This window comes from Cervus elaphus, chromosome 5 (genome assembly GCF_910594005.1).
Source record: "Cervus elaphus chromosome 5, mCerEla1.1, whole genome shotgun sequence".
NCBI lineage: Eukaryota > Metazoa > Chordata > Mammalia > Artiodactyla > Cervidae > Cervus > Cervus elaphus.
The window spans coordinates 94,267,264-94,281,645 of NC_057819.1; the positions used below are offsets into that span (position 1 = coordinate 94,267,264).

General features: G+C 37.2%; 1 protein-coding gene across 3 annotated transcripts in view; it reads left to right on the plus strand.

The window, feature by feature from the left end:
- GOSR1 (golgi SNAP receptor complex member 1) overlaps positions 1 to 14,382 on the plus strand; it is a 43,355-nt gene that overhangs the window by 11,836 nt on the left and 17,137 nt on the right. For all 3 annotated transcript variants that reach the window (XM_043903293.1, XM_043903294.1, XM_043903295.1), the window contains exons 5-6: positions 74 to 165; positions 4,813 to 4,887. In XM_043903293.1, the coding sequence (XP_043759228.1) occupies positions 74 to 165; positions 4,813 to 4,887 (167 nt within the window). The remainder of the gene's footprint in view (positions 1 to 73; positions 166 to 4,812; positions 4,888 to 14,382) is intronic.

Consider the following 14,382-nt stretch of genomic DNA (forward strand, 5'->3'; position numbering starts at 1 on the left):
TGTAGTATAACAATACATAACTGAATCAATAAGGTGAAAGTTTATGTTGAGACTGGATATTAATTTATTGCAGGATTATACACATGAATTCCATAAAACCAAAGCAAACTTTGTGGCAATACGGGAAAGGGAGAATCTCATGGGATCCGTACGAAAGGATATTGAGTAAGTTACCTTTTATATTATTTTGTAGGGTATTTACTCAGAATTAGATTTAAAGTGTATCTGTGATTAACAAAAAATTGAGTAGCAGAACCATGATTTAGATTTCAAGGTTTTTATTTTGCATTTCACAGTTCTTTAAACATTGCTGGTCCGATATGGTCCTAATTTACTTTGCTGGTCTTATCTCCAGCTTACCCTAGTTTTATCATTGACTCTTGCCAACCGTGTCTTTGCTGTCTTAATTCAAAGTCTAGTTTAGATGTCTTCGTGAGTTTTTCTCTGATTGCCTCCTACCCACCTTGAGCATTATGTTAATAACATTACCAATAACCAAAGCTCTGCATTTCCCATCCTCATGACCCTTTCTGTCCCTCTACCCTTTCCCTTACCACAACAATTACATACTTAAGTAGCTATTAGAGTAGCCTTTACTGCCCCAGAATTCAAAATCTGTTTTTTCCAGGTCTTATACAGACTCATAGCTTTATGTCAAATTATTTAAGGACTCCCAGCATTTTTATGCTGCTCTTAATCCATAATTTTTTGGCTGTGTTCTTTTCCTCCCTACCTTTAGCTCACCTTTAATAATAGAGCATTTTATACACAGTTTTGACATTTTTTTTTACAACTGTTCTTGACTGACAAGGTCAAATCCATTGGGCATCTAATTAAAGCTGCAGTCTTTCCACTTTTAGGCCATCTATTGAGACCTTTCATTGTCTCACTTAGGGTATAGACTTGGGGTATTTAGGTTTCATAAGTATTATACTTATGATTCATGAACTGTGATGTGTACTACCATATTATGAACTTTACATATCATGTGTACTCTGATAAACATTATCTTGGAGTTCCTTTATTTTGTTGTAACAGTAAGACAGTTTTATAGCACAAACCACTTAGTATTGATTCTATTCAAAATTTTTGTCCAAAACTCTAAATCCAGGATTGTCAAGTCATCAGTTATGTTTTTACCTCCAGAAATTATCTTGGAAAATTAATTTTTACTGTTTGTCTCTGTTTTATCTGTTTTTCTTATATTTAGTCACATGTGCTTTGTGTAACATATAGGAGTAAAGAAAATGAAACATGTTTGCTGTATTTGGAATTTTGGAATATTATTAGTTCTCAGTCACACATAGGTCTTGTGTGTAGTTTCTGTGTAGTCTATATACATATATATTTTAAAGAATGCATTGAGAACTGGTGTAACAGACAGCCTTTAATGTATAGTCATTTAGCTACCACACGATTTGTGGGAATTGCTAGACTTCATTCCAGTGTAGTAACTTGTTTTCTTAAAGTTTATCATGAAAGAAACACGTTCATCCATTTGCTAAACTATTTCTTGATTACCCACTGTTAGACAATATGTCAGTTGCAGTAGCAGGTAGAAATGAAAAGATTAACTTGGCCCTTTAGATGCTGGAGGGGAGTAAGCACATACTCAAATATAATATATGTATAATGTATTATATATTTATATATATTGTATATAATTGTAATATATAATATATTATATAATTATTATATATTAATATACATTTAATATATATAATTTATATAATATATTTAATATATTGATATATAATATTTAATGTATAATTATATTTAAATATATAATTATGTATGTTATTATATAATATATATTATATGATATATATGTATAACATATGGCAGAATATGGTTAATGAGATGAGATATGGTAGTAATACACTCTGTGGATCACTGTTAAAGAAAGTAATACACTGTGTGGATCATGATAAACTGTGGAAAATTCTTAAAGAGATGGGACTACCAGACCTCCTGACCTGCCTCTTGAGAATTCTGTATGCAGGTCAAGAAGCAACCGTTAGAACTGGACATGGAACAACAGACTGGTTCCAAATTGGGAAAGAAGTACTTTAAGGCTGTATATTGTCACCCTGCTTATTTAACTTATATGCAGAGTACATCATGAGAAATGCTGGGCTGGATGAAGCACTAGCTGGAATCAAGATTGCCAGGAGAAATATCAATAACCTCAGATATGCAGATGACACCACCCTTATGGCAGAAAGCGAAGAACTGAAGAGCCTCTTGATGAAAGTGAAAGAGGAGAGTGAAAAAGTTGGCTTAAAACTCAACATTCAGAAAACTAAGATCATGGCATCCAGTCCCATCACTTCATGGCAAATACATGGGGAAACAATGGAAACAGTGACAGACTGTATTTTTTGGGACTCCAAAATCTCTGCAGATGGTGACTGCAGCATGAAATTAAAAGATGCTGGCTCCTTCAAAGAAAAGTTACAACCAACCTAGACAGCATGTTAAAAAGCAGAAACATTACTTTGCCAACAAAGATCAGTCCAGTCTAAGCTGTGGTTTTTCCGGTAGTCATGTATGGATGTGAGAGCTGGACTATAAAGAAAGCTGAGCACTGAAGAATTGATGCTTTTGAACTGTAGTGTTGGAGAAGACTTGAGAGTCCCTTGGACTGCAAGGAGATTCAACCAGTCCATCCTAAAGGAAATCAGTCCTGAATATTCATTGGAAGAACCGATGCTGAAGCTGAAACTTCAGTACTTTGGCCACCTGATTTGAAGAACTGACTCATTGGAAAAGACCCTGATGTTGGGAAAGAGAGAAGGAGGGAGGAGAAGGGGATGACAGAAGATGAGATGGTTGGATGGCATCACTGACTCAATGGACAGGAGTTTGAGTAAACTCCGGGAGTTGGTGATGGACATGGAGGCCTGGTGTGCTGCAGTCCATGGGGTCGGCAAGAGTTGGACGCGAACTTAACAACTGATAGTAGTAATAACTGATATTTAAGAATTTTTTTCCGAAATTACTGCTTTTTCATATATTGTTTCTTTTTTGGCTTCATATAATCTTTTGATATAGATATAAATTATTAGTCCCATTTTATAAAACTAGGTATTAGGAGTCTTGTTTGAGGTTAACTGGTTCATGGACTTCCCAGGTGGCTCAGTGGTAAAGAATCTGCCTGCCAAGCAGTAGACATGGTTTCAATCCAATCCCTGGGTTGGGAAGATCCCCTGGAGAAGGAAATGGCAACCCACTCCAGTATTCTTGCCTGGGAAATCTCATGGACTGAGGAGCCTCGGTAGGCTCCGTGGGGTTGCAAAAGAGTCGGACAAGACTGACCAACTAAACAACATTAGTCTTCCAAGTCCGGTGTGGTGTTGGTTATATTGTGCAGCTTTTCCTGGTGTTTTCTTTCCTGCTGCACTTTGCACATTAGAACCTACTCTGAGGTAGTGGTTCACTTTTAATGGCATGACCCCCTTTTCTCTCACTGCAGTATATGTGCAGTTACTTGAATTTTTTTGTTGTGGTTCTTGATATTTTGTAAGTAAAGAATTGAAACATGAAAATGTTAGTAGTAATAATACAAAGCATTTTCTTGTAAATTGTAATGAACTGAAGACCCTGATGCTGGGAGGGATTGGGGGCAGGAGAAGAGGATGACAGAGGATGAGATGGCTGGATGGCATCACTGACTCGATGGACATGAGTTTGAGTAAACTCCCGGAGTTGGTGATGGACAGGGAGGCCTGGCGTGCTGCGATTCATGGGGTCGCAAAGAGTTGGACACAACTGGAGCGACTGAACTGACTGACTGACTGACTGAAGGCCAGGATAGAAATCCTGAGGTACTCCACAGTTGGCAGATCCGTAGCATCCTTTTAGGGAAGCATTCCATTTCAGTGGCTTCCCTATCTCATGTGCTGTGTCATAATCAATCAGGAGTATTTTTCCCACTTGGGGAAAATAAAGACAAGAGGAAATAATAGAGAAAGAAAGGAAAAGGCTTTTAAAAAGCCCCTGCTTTTCTCATCTTTTACAGTATCCTCCCAAACCTCACTCTGCAAGATGGATGATACAGTTTCTTGAAGACACTGTTCTTCCACACCCCATGACACCTCATATGCAATCCTTCCTTCCTGAAAGAATCCTCCACTTTTTACAACTGTAAATTATCACTTGTTCTGTAGGGTATCCTTTATGGATTTTCTCTGTTTAAGAAGGTTTCTGTATTTCTCACAAGCTCTCTAATCTACCTTCTGCCCTATAGTAATGACTACTCTCTTCTTTTGTATATAAATATTATAGTAGTAGTTCCTATTACACGGAATTAAAATTAAATTTATGTACCTTTCTAAACTGTGAACATCTCATGGCTAAGTAGCATGTTTTACTGTTAGAATGTGTGGTAGCTAACAGATGTTGAATAAATATTTGCTGAGTTAATGAATAAACTAATGAATGTATATTCTCTTTTCATGTACTTTAGGGAGTTGGACTTTTTGGCAACTGATACAAAATATACATTTTTAGACGTTATCAAATGTATATATAAAATTTAAAAAAGGAAAAGTAAGATTTTTGTCTAAGAATGTTGGATTATTTCGGTGAAAAATAAATTCTTAAGCTGGAGAGCCATGCATATTTATCTACCATAGATGCCATTTTTAAAAGGAGATTAAAAAAAATAAAATAAAAGGAGATAAAAAGGATTATACATTTTAGTTGTACATGAAGAGGCTCAATTTGTCCACTTTGGATATTACTGGAGTAATCACTTAATCCTTTTTTATAGTGTCTGCCAAAAACGTTCTAAAATTTTCTTTCTTCTAGGTCTTATAAAAGTGGGTCTGGAGTAAACAACAGAAGAACTGAACTATTTTTGAAAGAACATGACCACCTTCGAAAGTAGGTATTACTGAATAAATGCGTACTGTGTGGTACATACTTATTAATTTATTTACATATATAGCAAACATTTTATGCTGTTTATTATAGTGAACGCTTTACCAATGCTAATTCATTTAATTCTTCTAATGATCCTATTTGGTAGAAATAGAATTACAACATTTCTGACCATAATTAGGAAAGATAGGATGCTATCAAATATATACACAAATGTCTGCTTTCACATTACTTATTCGTTAATGTAATTTGTAACTGTAATATGTCTTTTATTACCTTAATGTTTGTTTTCTTTAGCAAGTCTATTGCCCTAATACTTTGTCTACTACTGTAGATTAATAGTAATAATATAGATACTGACTTGTGTTTGAATGGCCTGATACTACTTATATCCGTCAAGAAGCTTTATAAAGGGTAATTAGCCATACATCAAATTCAAAGAAAATATCTTTTCTAAGAACTCAAAATACCTAAAAACTTGGATGAACTGTATGTGTGTGTATACACACACACACACACACACACACACATATATATAAATGTATATATATATATTTTAAAACAAGCCACCCTACTCTATTCCTGCTTCATCTAGTTTTCTTCTGAAATATACTGGTTTCTTTAATTATTTTCTTTGTATTTTGTTATAGAACCTAAGGATCAGAAAATTACTTAATCTCTCTGAACCCGGCCTCTAAACACTGGAATAGCTAATAACTATGATAGTTAAATGATATGACTTATGCTTTTGTTGCTGAATGTCGTAAATTAGTCATGTCCATACAATCTTAATGTACTGTTCAATTTACTTTTCTTTGAAGATCACCACTTTAAACATGAACTGTTGAAATCAGAACATGGAAAGATCAAGACCATTTTAGTAGAAGTCTGGCTACTTCTAGTGTCAGAAAGTTTTTAAAAAGTGTTTTTTTCTTAATATGTTAAATATTATTGACTGGCACAAGGGGGCAGTCTTTCCTAGAGTAGCTTATAGTTATTTATAGCTATGGTAGTTCTTTTTGTATTTGATAAAGACCACCAAAAAAGAATTTTGCATTATATCTGAAAATATATTAATATATTCTTTGGGTACAAAGTAATTTAAGGAATAGGATACTCAAGTAGCATAAAAATAAAGATGAGCTTGCATTAGCATTTTTATATTCATCAACCCCAAAAGAAGTTAAAGAGAAATGCAGTTGTTTACTTTAAGGATGATTTGATGCTGAAAAGAGTTTATCAGTTATGTAAATTAATATTCTTTATTTCAGAAGACATTGTCATAAATTTTATATGAAAATTTTTACTTTTGCACTCATTTTAGTAATTCAAAGAAAACCCTTCCCACTGTCCATTTTACTGGGGGAAAAATATATTAGTTTAGGGTCACACAGCTTAAATGATGTGTTTAGGGTTATAAAAAAATAGCAGTAAGATTGGCTGTCAAAAGGTATTTTCCATTTTTGTTTCTCAGGTGATTTTATGTAGGATATACTTTACATATATTCCTTTCAGCATTCTTGTGAAAAAGTTTGTATGTGCTCATTCTATACAGAAAGAAACTGAGGCAGGATGAAGTTGAGTGGAATATGAGCTGATGAGTGGAATATGACCTGATGACGTTGAGAGGAGCTGTTAAGTTACATAATAGATTATTTTGTATTGGTATACAAGGTTTTTTTAGAGATTTCAGAAACAAATGATAAAATACTACCTTAATATTTCATATTCTTTATGACTCAGGTGGGTTTTTATGATTTCAATCCTTTTATACCATTTAGCAAAAGAACTACAAATGGAAACTGATTCCTCACATTTCCTCTTAGGCTTTCTGTTTCTTCTGTAAACAAATTTGTTGACATTAAAAAAAAAATTTTTTTTTACACCAAAATATTTGTTAAAATACTTTGGGAGGGAAAGAAGAAGCAAAAACTGTCTCCCCATTAAACTTGACTTCCCATGTATATTGTTTGTAATGAAGACAGTGTGGTATTGGTGAAAGAACAGACAGATAGATCAGTGGAACAGAAGAGAAAGTCCAGAAACAGACACACAAATATAGTCAGTCTTTGACAGAAGAGTAGAGGCAGTTCTATGGAGAAGAGTCTTTTGAGTAAGTGGTGTGAGAACAACCAGACATCAACATACAAAAAAATTAATATAGACAGTGACCTTATACCTTTCCCCGAAATAACTCAGAACAGATCATAGATCTAAATATAAAGTACAAAACTACTAGAAGTTTTATAACACAGGAGAAATTCTAGGTAACATTGAGTTTGGCAGTGTGTTTTTAGATGCAGTGCCAAAAACAACATGAACAAAAAAGTTAAGATTGACTTCATTAAAATGAAAAACTTCTGCTCTCCCAAAGACACTGTCAAGATGATGACGTGGACTGGAAGAACATATTTGTAAAACACATCTGATAAAGGACTGTTATCCAAAATACCCAGAGAACTCTTAATTAAAACTCAACAGTTTCAGTTCAGTTCAGTCCCTCAGTCATGTCTTTGCAACCCTGTGGACTACAGCAGGCCAGGCCTCCCTGTCCATCACCAGCTACTGGAGTTTACTCAGACTCCTGTCCGTTGAGTCCGTGATGCCATCCAACTATCTCATCCTCTGTCATCCCCTTCTCCTCCCGCCTTCTCTCTTTCCCAACATCAGGGTCTTTTCCAGTGAGTCAGTTCTTCGCATCAGGCGGCTAAAGTACTGGAGTTTCAGCTTCAACATCAGTCCTTCCAATGAATATTCAGGACTGATTTCCTTTAGGATGGACTGGTTGAATCTCCTTGCAGTCTGAGGGACTCTCAAGTCTTCTCCAACACCACAGTTCAAAAGCATCAATTCTTCAGCGCTCAGCTTTCTTTATGGTCCAACTCTCACATCCATACATGACTACTGGAAAAACCATAGCTCTCACTACATGGACCTTTGTTGGCAAAGTAATGTCTCTGCTTTTTAATATACTGTCTAGGTTGGTTGTAACTTTTCTTCCAAGGAGTAAGCATCTTTTAATTTCATGGCTGCAGTCACCATCTGCAGTGATTTTGGAGTCCCAAAAAATAAAGTCACTGTTTCCACAATACATGAACCATGAACTTCCAGATGTTCAAGCTGGATTTAGAAAAGGTAGAGGAATCAGAGATCAAATTGCCAACATCCGCTGGATCATCGAGAAAACAAGAGACTTCCAGAAAAACATCTATTTCTGCTTTATTGACTGTGCCAAAGCCTTTAACTGTGTGGATCACAATAAACTGTGGAAAATTCTGAAGGAGATGGGAATACCAGACCACATGACCTGCCTCTTGAAAAACCTGTATGCAGGTCAGGAAGCAACAGTTAGAACTGGACATGGAACAACAGCCTGGTTCCAAATAGGAAAATGAGTACGTCAGGGCTGTATATTGTCACCCTGCTTATTTAACTTATATGCACAGTACATCATGAGAAAGGCTGGGCTTGAGGAAGCACATGCGGGAATAGGATAGCCGGGAGAAATACCAGTAACCTCAGATACGCAGATGACACCACCCTTATGGCAGAAAGTGAAGAAGAACTAAAAGAGCCTCTTGATGAAAATGAAAGAGGAGAGTGAAAAAGTTGACTTTAAAGCTCAACATTCAGAAAACTAAGATCATGGCATCCAGTCCCATCACTTCATGGCAGATAGATGGGGAAACATTGGAAACAGAGAGAGACTTTATATTTGGGGGCTCCAAAATCACTGCAGATGGTGATTGCAGCCATGAAATTAAAAGACGCTTACTCCTTGGAAGGAAAGTTATGACCAACCAGGATAGCATGTTAAAAAGCAGAGACATTACTTTGTCAACAAAGGTCCGTCTAGTCAAGGCTATGGTTCTTCCAGTAGTCATGACGTGAGAGTTGGACTATAAAGAAGGCTGAGCACCGAAGAATTGATGCTTTTGAACTGTGGTGTTGGAGAAGACTCTTGAGAGTCCCTTGGACTGCAAGGAGATCCAACCAGTCCATCCTAAAGGAGATCAGTCCTGGGTGTTCATTGGAAGGTCTGATGTTGAAGCTGAAACTCCAATACTTTGGCTCCCTGATGCAAAGAGCTGACTCATTTGAAAAGACTCTGATGCTGGGAGAGATTGAGGGCAGGAGGAGAAGGGAACGACAGAGGATAAGATGGTTGGATGGCATCACTGACTCAATGGACATGGGTTTGGGTGGACTCCAGTAGTTGGTGATGGACGGGGAGGCCTGGCATGCTACAGCTCATGGGGTCACAAAGAGTTGGACATGACTGAGCGACTTAACTGAACTGTTTCCCCATATATTTGCCATGAAGTGATGGGATCGCATGCCATGAGCTTAGTTTCCTGAATGTTGAGTTTTAAGCCAACTTTTTTACTCTTCTCTTTCACTTTCATTAAGAGGCTGTTTAGTTCCTCTTTGCTTTCTGCCTTAAGGGTGGTGCTGTAATCTGAGGTTATTGATATTTCTCCCGGCAGTCTTGATGCCAGCTTGTGCTTCATCCAGCCCAGCATTTCTCATGATGTACTCTGCATATAAGTTAAATAAGCAGGGTGACAATATACAGCCTTGATGTACTCCTTTCCCAATTTGGAACCAGTCTGTTGTTCCATGTCCAGTTCTAACTGTTGCTTCTTGACCTGCATACAGATTTCTCAAGAGGCAGGTTATGTGGTCTGGTATTCCCATCTCTTTAAGAATTTTCCACAGTTTGTTGTGATCCACACAATCAGAGGCTTTGGCATAGTCAGTAAAGCAGAAGTAGATGTTTTCTGGAACTCTGTTGCTTTTTCAGTGATCCAGCGGATGTTGGCAATTTGATCTCTAGTTCCTCTGCCTTTTCTAAATCCAGCTTGAACATTTGGAAATTCACAGTTCACGTGCTGTTGAAGCCTGGCTTGGAGAATTCTGAGTATTACTTTGCTAGTGTGTGAGATGAGTGCAATTGTGTGGTGGTTTGAGCATTCTTTGGCATTGCCTTTCTTTGGAACTGGAATGAAAACTGACCTTTTCCAGTCCTGTGGCCACTGCTCAGTTTTCCAAATTTGCTGGCATATTGAGTGCAGCGCTTTCACAGCATCGTCTTTTAGGGTTTGAAATAGCTCAACTGGAATTCCATCACATCCACTAGCTCTGTTTGTAGTGATGCTTCCTAAGGCCCACTTGACTTTGCATTCCAGTATGTCTGGCTCTAGGTGAGTGATCACACCATCATGATTATCTGGGTCATGAAGATCTTTTGGTATAGTTCTGTGTATTCTTGCCACCTCTTCTTAATATCTTCTGCTTCTGTTAGGTCCATACCATTTCTTTACTTTATTGTGTTCATCTTTGCATGAAATGTTCTTTTGGTGTCTCTGATTTTCTTGAAGAGATCTCTAGTCTTTCCCATTCTATTGTTTCCCTCTATTTCTTTGCATTGATTGCTGAGGAAGGCTTTCTTTTCTCTCCTTGCTATTCTTTGGAACTCTGCATTCAAATGGGTATATCTTTCCTTTTCTCCTTTGCCTTTGCCTTTTGTTTCTCTTCTTTTCAGAGCTATTTGTAAGGCCTCCTCAGACAACCATTTTGCCTTTTTGCATTTCTTTTTCTTGGGGTTGGTCTTGATCACTGCCTCGTGTACAATGGCACGAACCTCCATCCATAGTTCATCAGGCACTCTATCAGATCTAATCCCTTGAATCTATTTGTCACTTCCACTGTAAGGGATTTGATTTAGGTCATACCTGAATGATCTGATGGTTTTCCGTACTTTTTTCAATTTAAGTCTAAATTTGGCAATAAGGAGTTCATGATCTGAGCCACAATCAGCTCCCTGTCTTGTTTTTGCTGACTGTATAGAGCTGCTCCATCTTTGGCTGCAAAGAATATAATCAGTCTGATTTTGATATTGACCGTCTGGTGATGTCCATGTGTAGAGTCTTCTGTTGAGTTGTTGGAAGAGGGTGTTTGCTATGACCAGTGTGTTCTCTTGGCAAAGCTCTATTCGTCTTTGCCCTGCTTCATTCTGTACTCCAAGGCCAAATTTGCCTGTTACTCCAGGTGTTTCTTGACTTCCTACTTTTGCATTCCAGTCCCCTATAATGAAAAGGACATCTTTTGGGGGTATTAGTTCTAGAAGGTCTTGTAGGTCTTCATAGATCTACAACCTCAGCTCTTCAGCATTACTGGGCGGGGCATAGACTTGGATTACTGTGGTATTGAATGGTTTGCCTTGGAAACAGAGATCATTCTGTTGTTTTTGAGATTGCATCCAAGTACTGCATTTCGGACTCTTTTGTTGACTATGATGGCTACTGCATTTCTTCTAAGGGATTCTTGCCCACAGTAGTAGATATAATGGTCATCTGAGTTAAATTCACCCATTCCAGTCCATTTTAGTGTGCTGATTCCTAAAATTTCGATGTTCACTCTTTCCATCTCCTGTTTGACCATCCAATTTGCCTTGATTCGTGGACCTAACATTCCAGGTTCCTAACATTCCAGGTTCTATGCTCTTTACAGCATTGGGCTTTACTTCCATCACCAGTCACATCCACAACTAGGTGGTGGTTTTGCTTTGGCTCCATCTCTTCCTTCTTCCTGGAATTATCTCTCCACTGATCTCCAGTAGCATATTGGGCACCTACCAACCTGGGGAGTTCATCTTTCAGTGTCCTATCTTTTTGCCTTTTCATACTGTTCATGGGGTTCTCAAGGCAAGAATACTGAAATTTAAAAGTGGGCAAAAGATCCAAACAGGTATCTCATCAGAGATGATAAGCAGCTGGCAAAGAACCATGTGAAAACTGCTCAGCATTGTATGTCATTAGGGAATTGCAAACTAAAACTACTAGATACCACCACATACCTGTTAGAATGACTAAAATCGAAAACATTGACACCACCAAATGGAGCAATAGGAATTCTTATTACTGGTGGGAAATATAAAGCCACTTGTAATCATAAATCATAAAAAAAAAAACTTAAAATCATAAAAAAACAGCCATTTTGGAAGCCAGTTTGGCAGTTTTTCTTAAAAAGCTAAATAGTCTTACCATACCATCCCGCAGTCACAGCCCTAAACAAATTGAAAATACGTCTAAGTAAAAACCTGCCCATGAATGTTCATAGCTGCTTTACTTCTAATTGCCAAAAGTTGGAAGCAACCAAGATGTCTTTCAAAAAGTGAATGGATAAACAACCTGTTAAGTACATACATTTGATGGACTGTTATTCAGTGATATAAGAAATAGGCTCAAGCCCCAAAAGATACAGAGCAACCTGAAATGCATAAAAGAAGTCAGTCTTCTTTTTTGTATACTTCATATTATATAATTCCAATTACATAACAAAGGCATGATCAACTGTTGTCAGGGGTTCAGAGTAGGAAGAGGAGGAAAAAAGAGGAAGAACTGGAGCACAGGAGATATTTGGGGTGGTGAAACTATTCTATATCATACTGTAATGGTGGATACATGACATGACATTATACACTTGTAAAACCCATAGACCTGTACAACTGCAAAGAGTAAACCCTAATGTAAACTGTGAACTTTAGTTAATAATGTATCGATATTGGTTCATCAGTTGTAACAAGTGTACCACAGTAATAATATAAGATGTTAATAGTAGGTGTGGGAGGATGGGTATATGGACTGTTACTTTTTGCTGAATATTTCTGCAAACTTAAAACTGTTCTAAAAAGTCTACTGATTTTTTGTTTAAATAGAAAATGTAACTTTCTGATTTCATTGCTAATAATTCAGCTTTTATTTTTCTCCTTTTTCTCCCCTTGACTGAACTGGGAAGAATTCTGTCAGGTGCTTAACTCTGTCTCTAGGTAACTTCAGTTCAGTTCAGTTCAGTTCGGTCACTCAGTCGTGTCCAACTCTTTGTGACCCCATGAACCACAGCACGCCAGGCCTCCCTGTCCATCACCAACTGCCGAAGTCCACCCACACCCATGTCCATTGAGTCAGTGATGCCATCCAACCATCTCATCCTCTGTCGTCCCCTTCTCCTCCTGCCCTCAATCTTTCCCAGCATCAGGGTCTTTTCAAATGAGTCAGCTCTTTGCATCAGGTGGCCAAAGTACTGGAGTTTCAGCTTCAACATCAGTCCCTCCATTGAACACCCAGGACCGATCTCCTTTAGGATGGACTGGTTGGATCTCCTTGCAATCCAAGGGACTCTCAAGAGTCTTCTCCAGTACCACAGTTCAAAAGCATCAATTCTTTGGCGCTCAGCTTTCTTCACAGTCCAACTCTCACATACATACATGACCACTGGAAAAACCATAGCCTTGACTAGACGGACCTTTGTTGGCAAAGTAATGTCTCTGCTTTTTAACATGCTATCCTGGTTGGTCATAACTTTCCTTCCAAGGAGTAAGGGTCTTTTAATTTCATGGCTGCAGTCACCAAATGCAGTGATTTTGGAGCCCAGAAAAATAGTCAGCCACTGTTTCCACTGTTTCCCCATCTATTTGCCATGAAGTGATGGGACCAGATGCCATGATCTTAGTTTTCTGAATGTTGAGTTTTAAGCCAACTTTTCACTCTCTTTCACTTTCATCAAGAGGCTCTTTAGTTCTTCTTCACTTTCTGTGTTAATGGAAGAGTGGTTACAAATGATTTCTATGTTCATCTTTGTTTTTTCTGTATTTTCCAAATGTTATCTGTAATATAAAACTCTGTTAGTACTTAGCTTTTTGTGTCCTACTGTAGCTTAATAGTATTGTTCAGATGTCTTAGAAGATATTTATATAAAAGTAAATAAGGCATAGGGTCCCTCTGGTTAACTATAAGTAGGTGGAATACTGAAATCACCGCAGTGCTTGATATAAATTATCTCATTGGTTGGTGACAACTTCATCAGATTTTTTTTTACAGTTTACAAAGGGATCAGTTTTTAAGTTTTATTTATTACATACTTGCTTGTTTGTTTTCTTGCTTGCTTACTCATTTACTTGTTTATTCTTTTATTCACCTCCTCTTTTAAAAGATTCTTATTAGTTATTAACCTAAATGGTTTTGCCAGGTTCTTACATTTTGTTAAACTGCTTTAAAATATGTGCTTGAAATTTGTATCATTTGCAGTTTGTGTATTGAGGGAAGTGAATTACTTTTTAAACAGAATTAATATCTAAGTGTGGCTTTAGTGATTCCTTGGTACAGTAATTGATGACGAAATTTAGCTCATTGTTTTCAGCTAGTTTAAATTGGTTTCTTGAAAGAAACAGAAACTTATTGCTTAATCGTAGACAATGGGTGCCTCTTTGGAATACCTCTGGGCTGTTATGAAGTGTTTGTTTACGAAGGATGATTCCACTTGATTATATATTATGTATCCCCAAAGGAGAGTAATTTTAAATTGTTTTTACTAGATTATGCTGTCTTTATGCCAAATGGATACATATGTCTGGGAGTTTGTTTTTATTTCTTCCCGCTGTAAAGCTGCCCTTTTACCAAGCTTAGCTACCTGTGCATTCCTCCCTAAAATGGATTT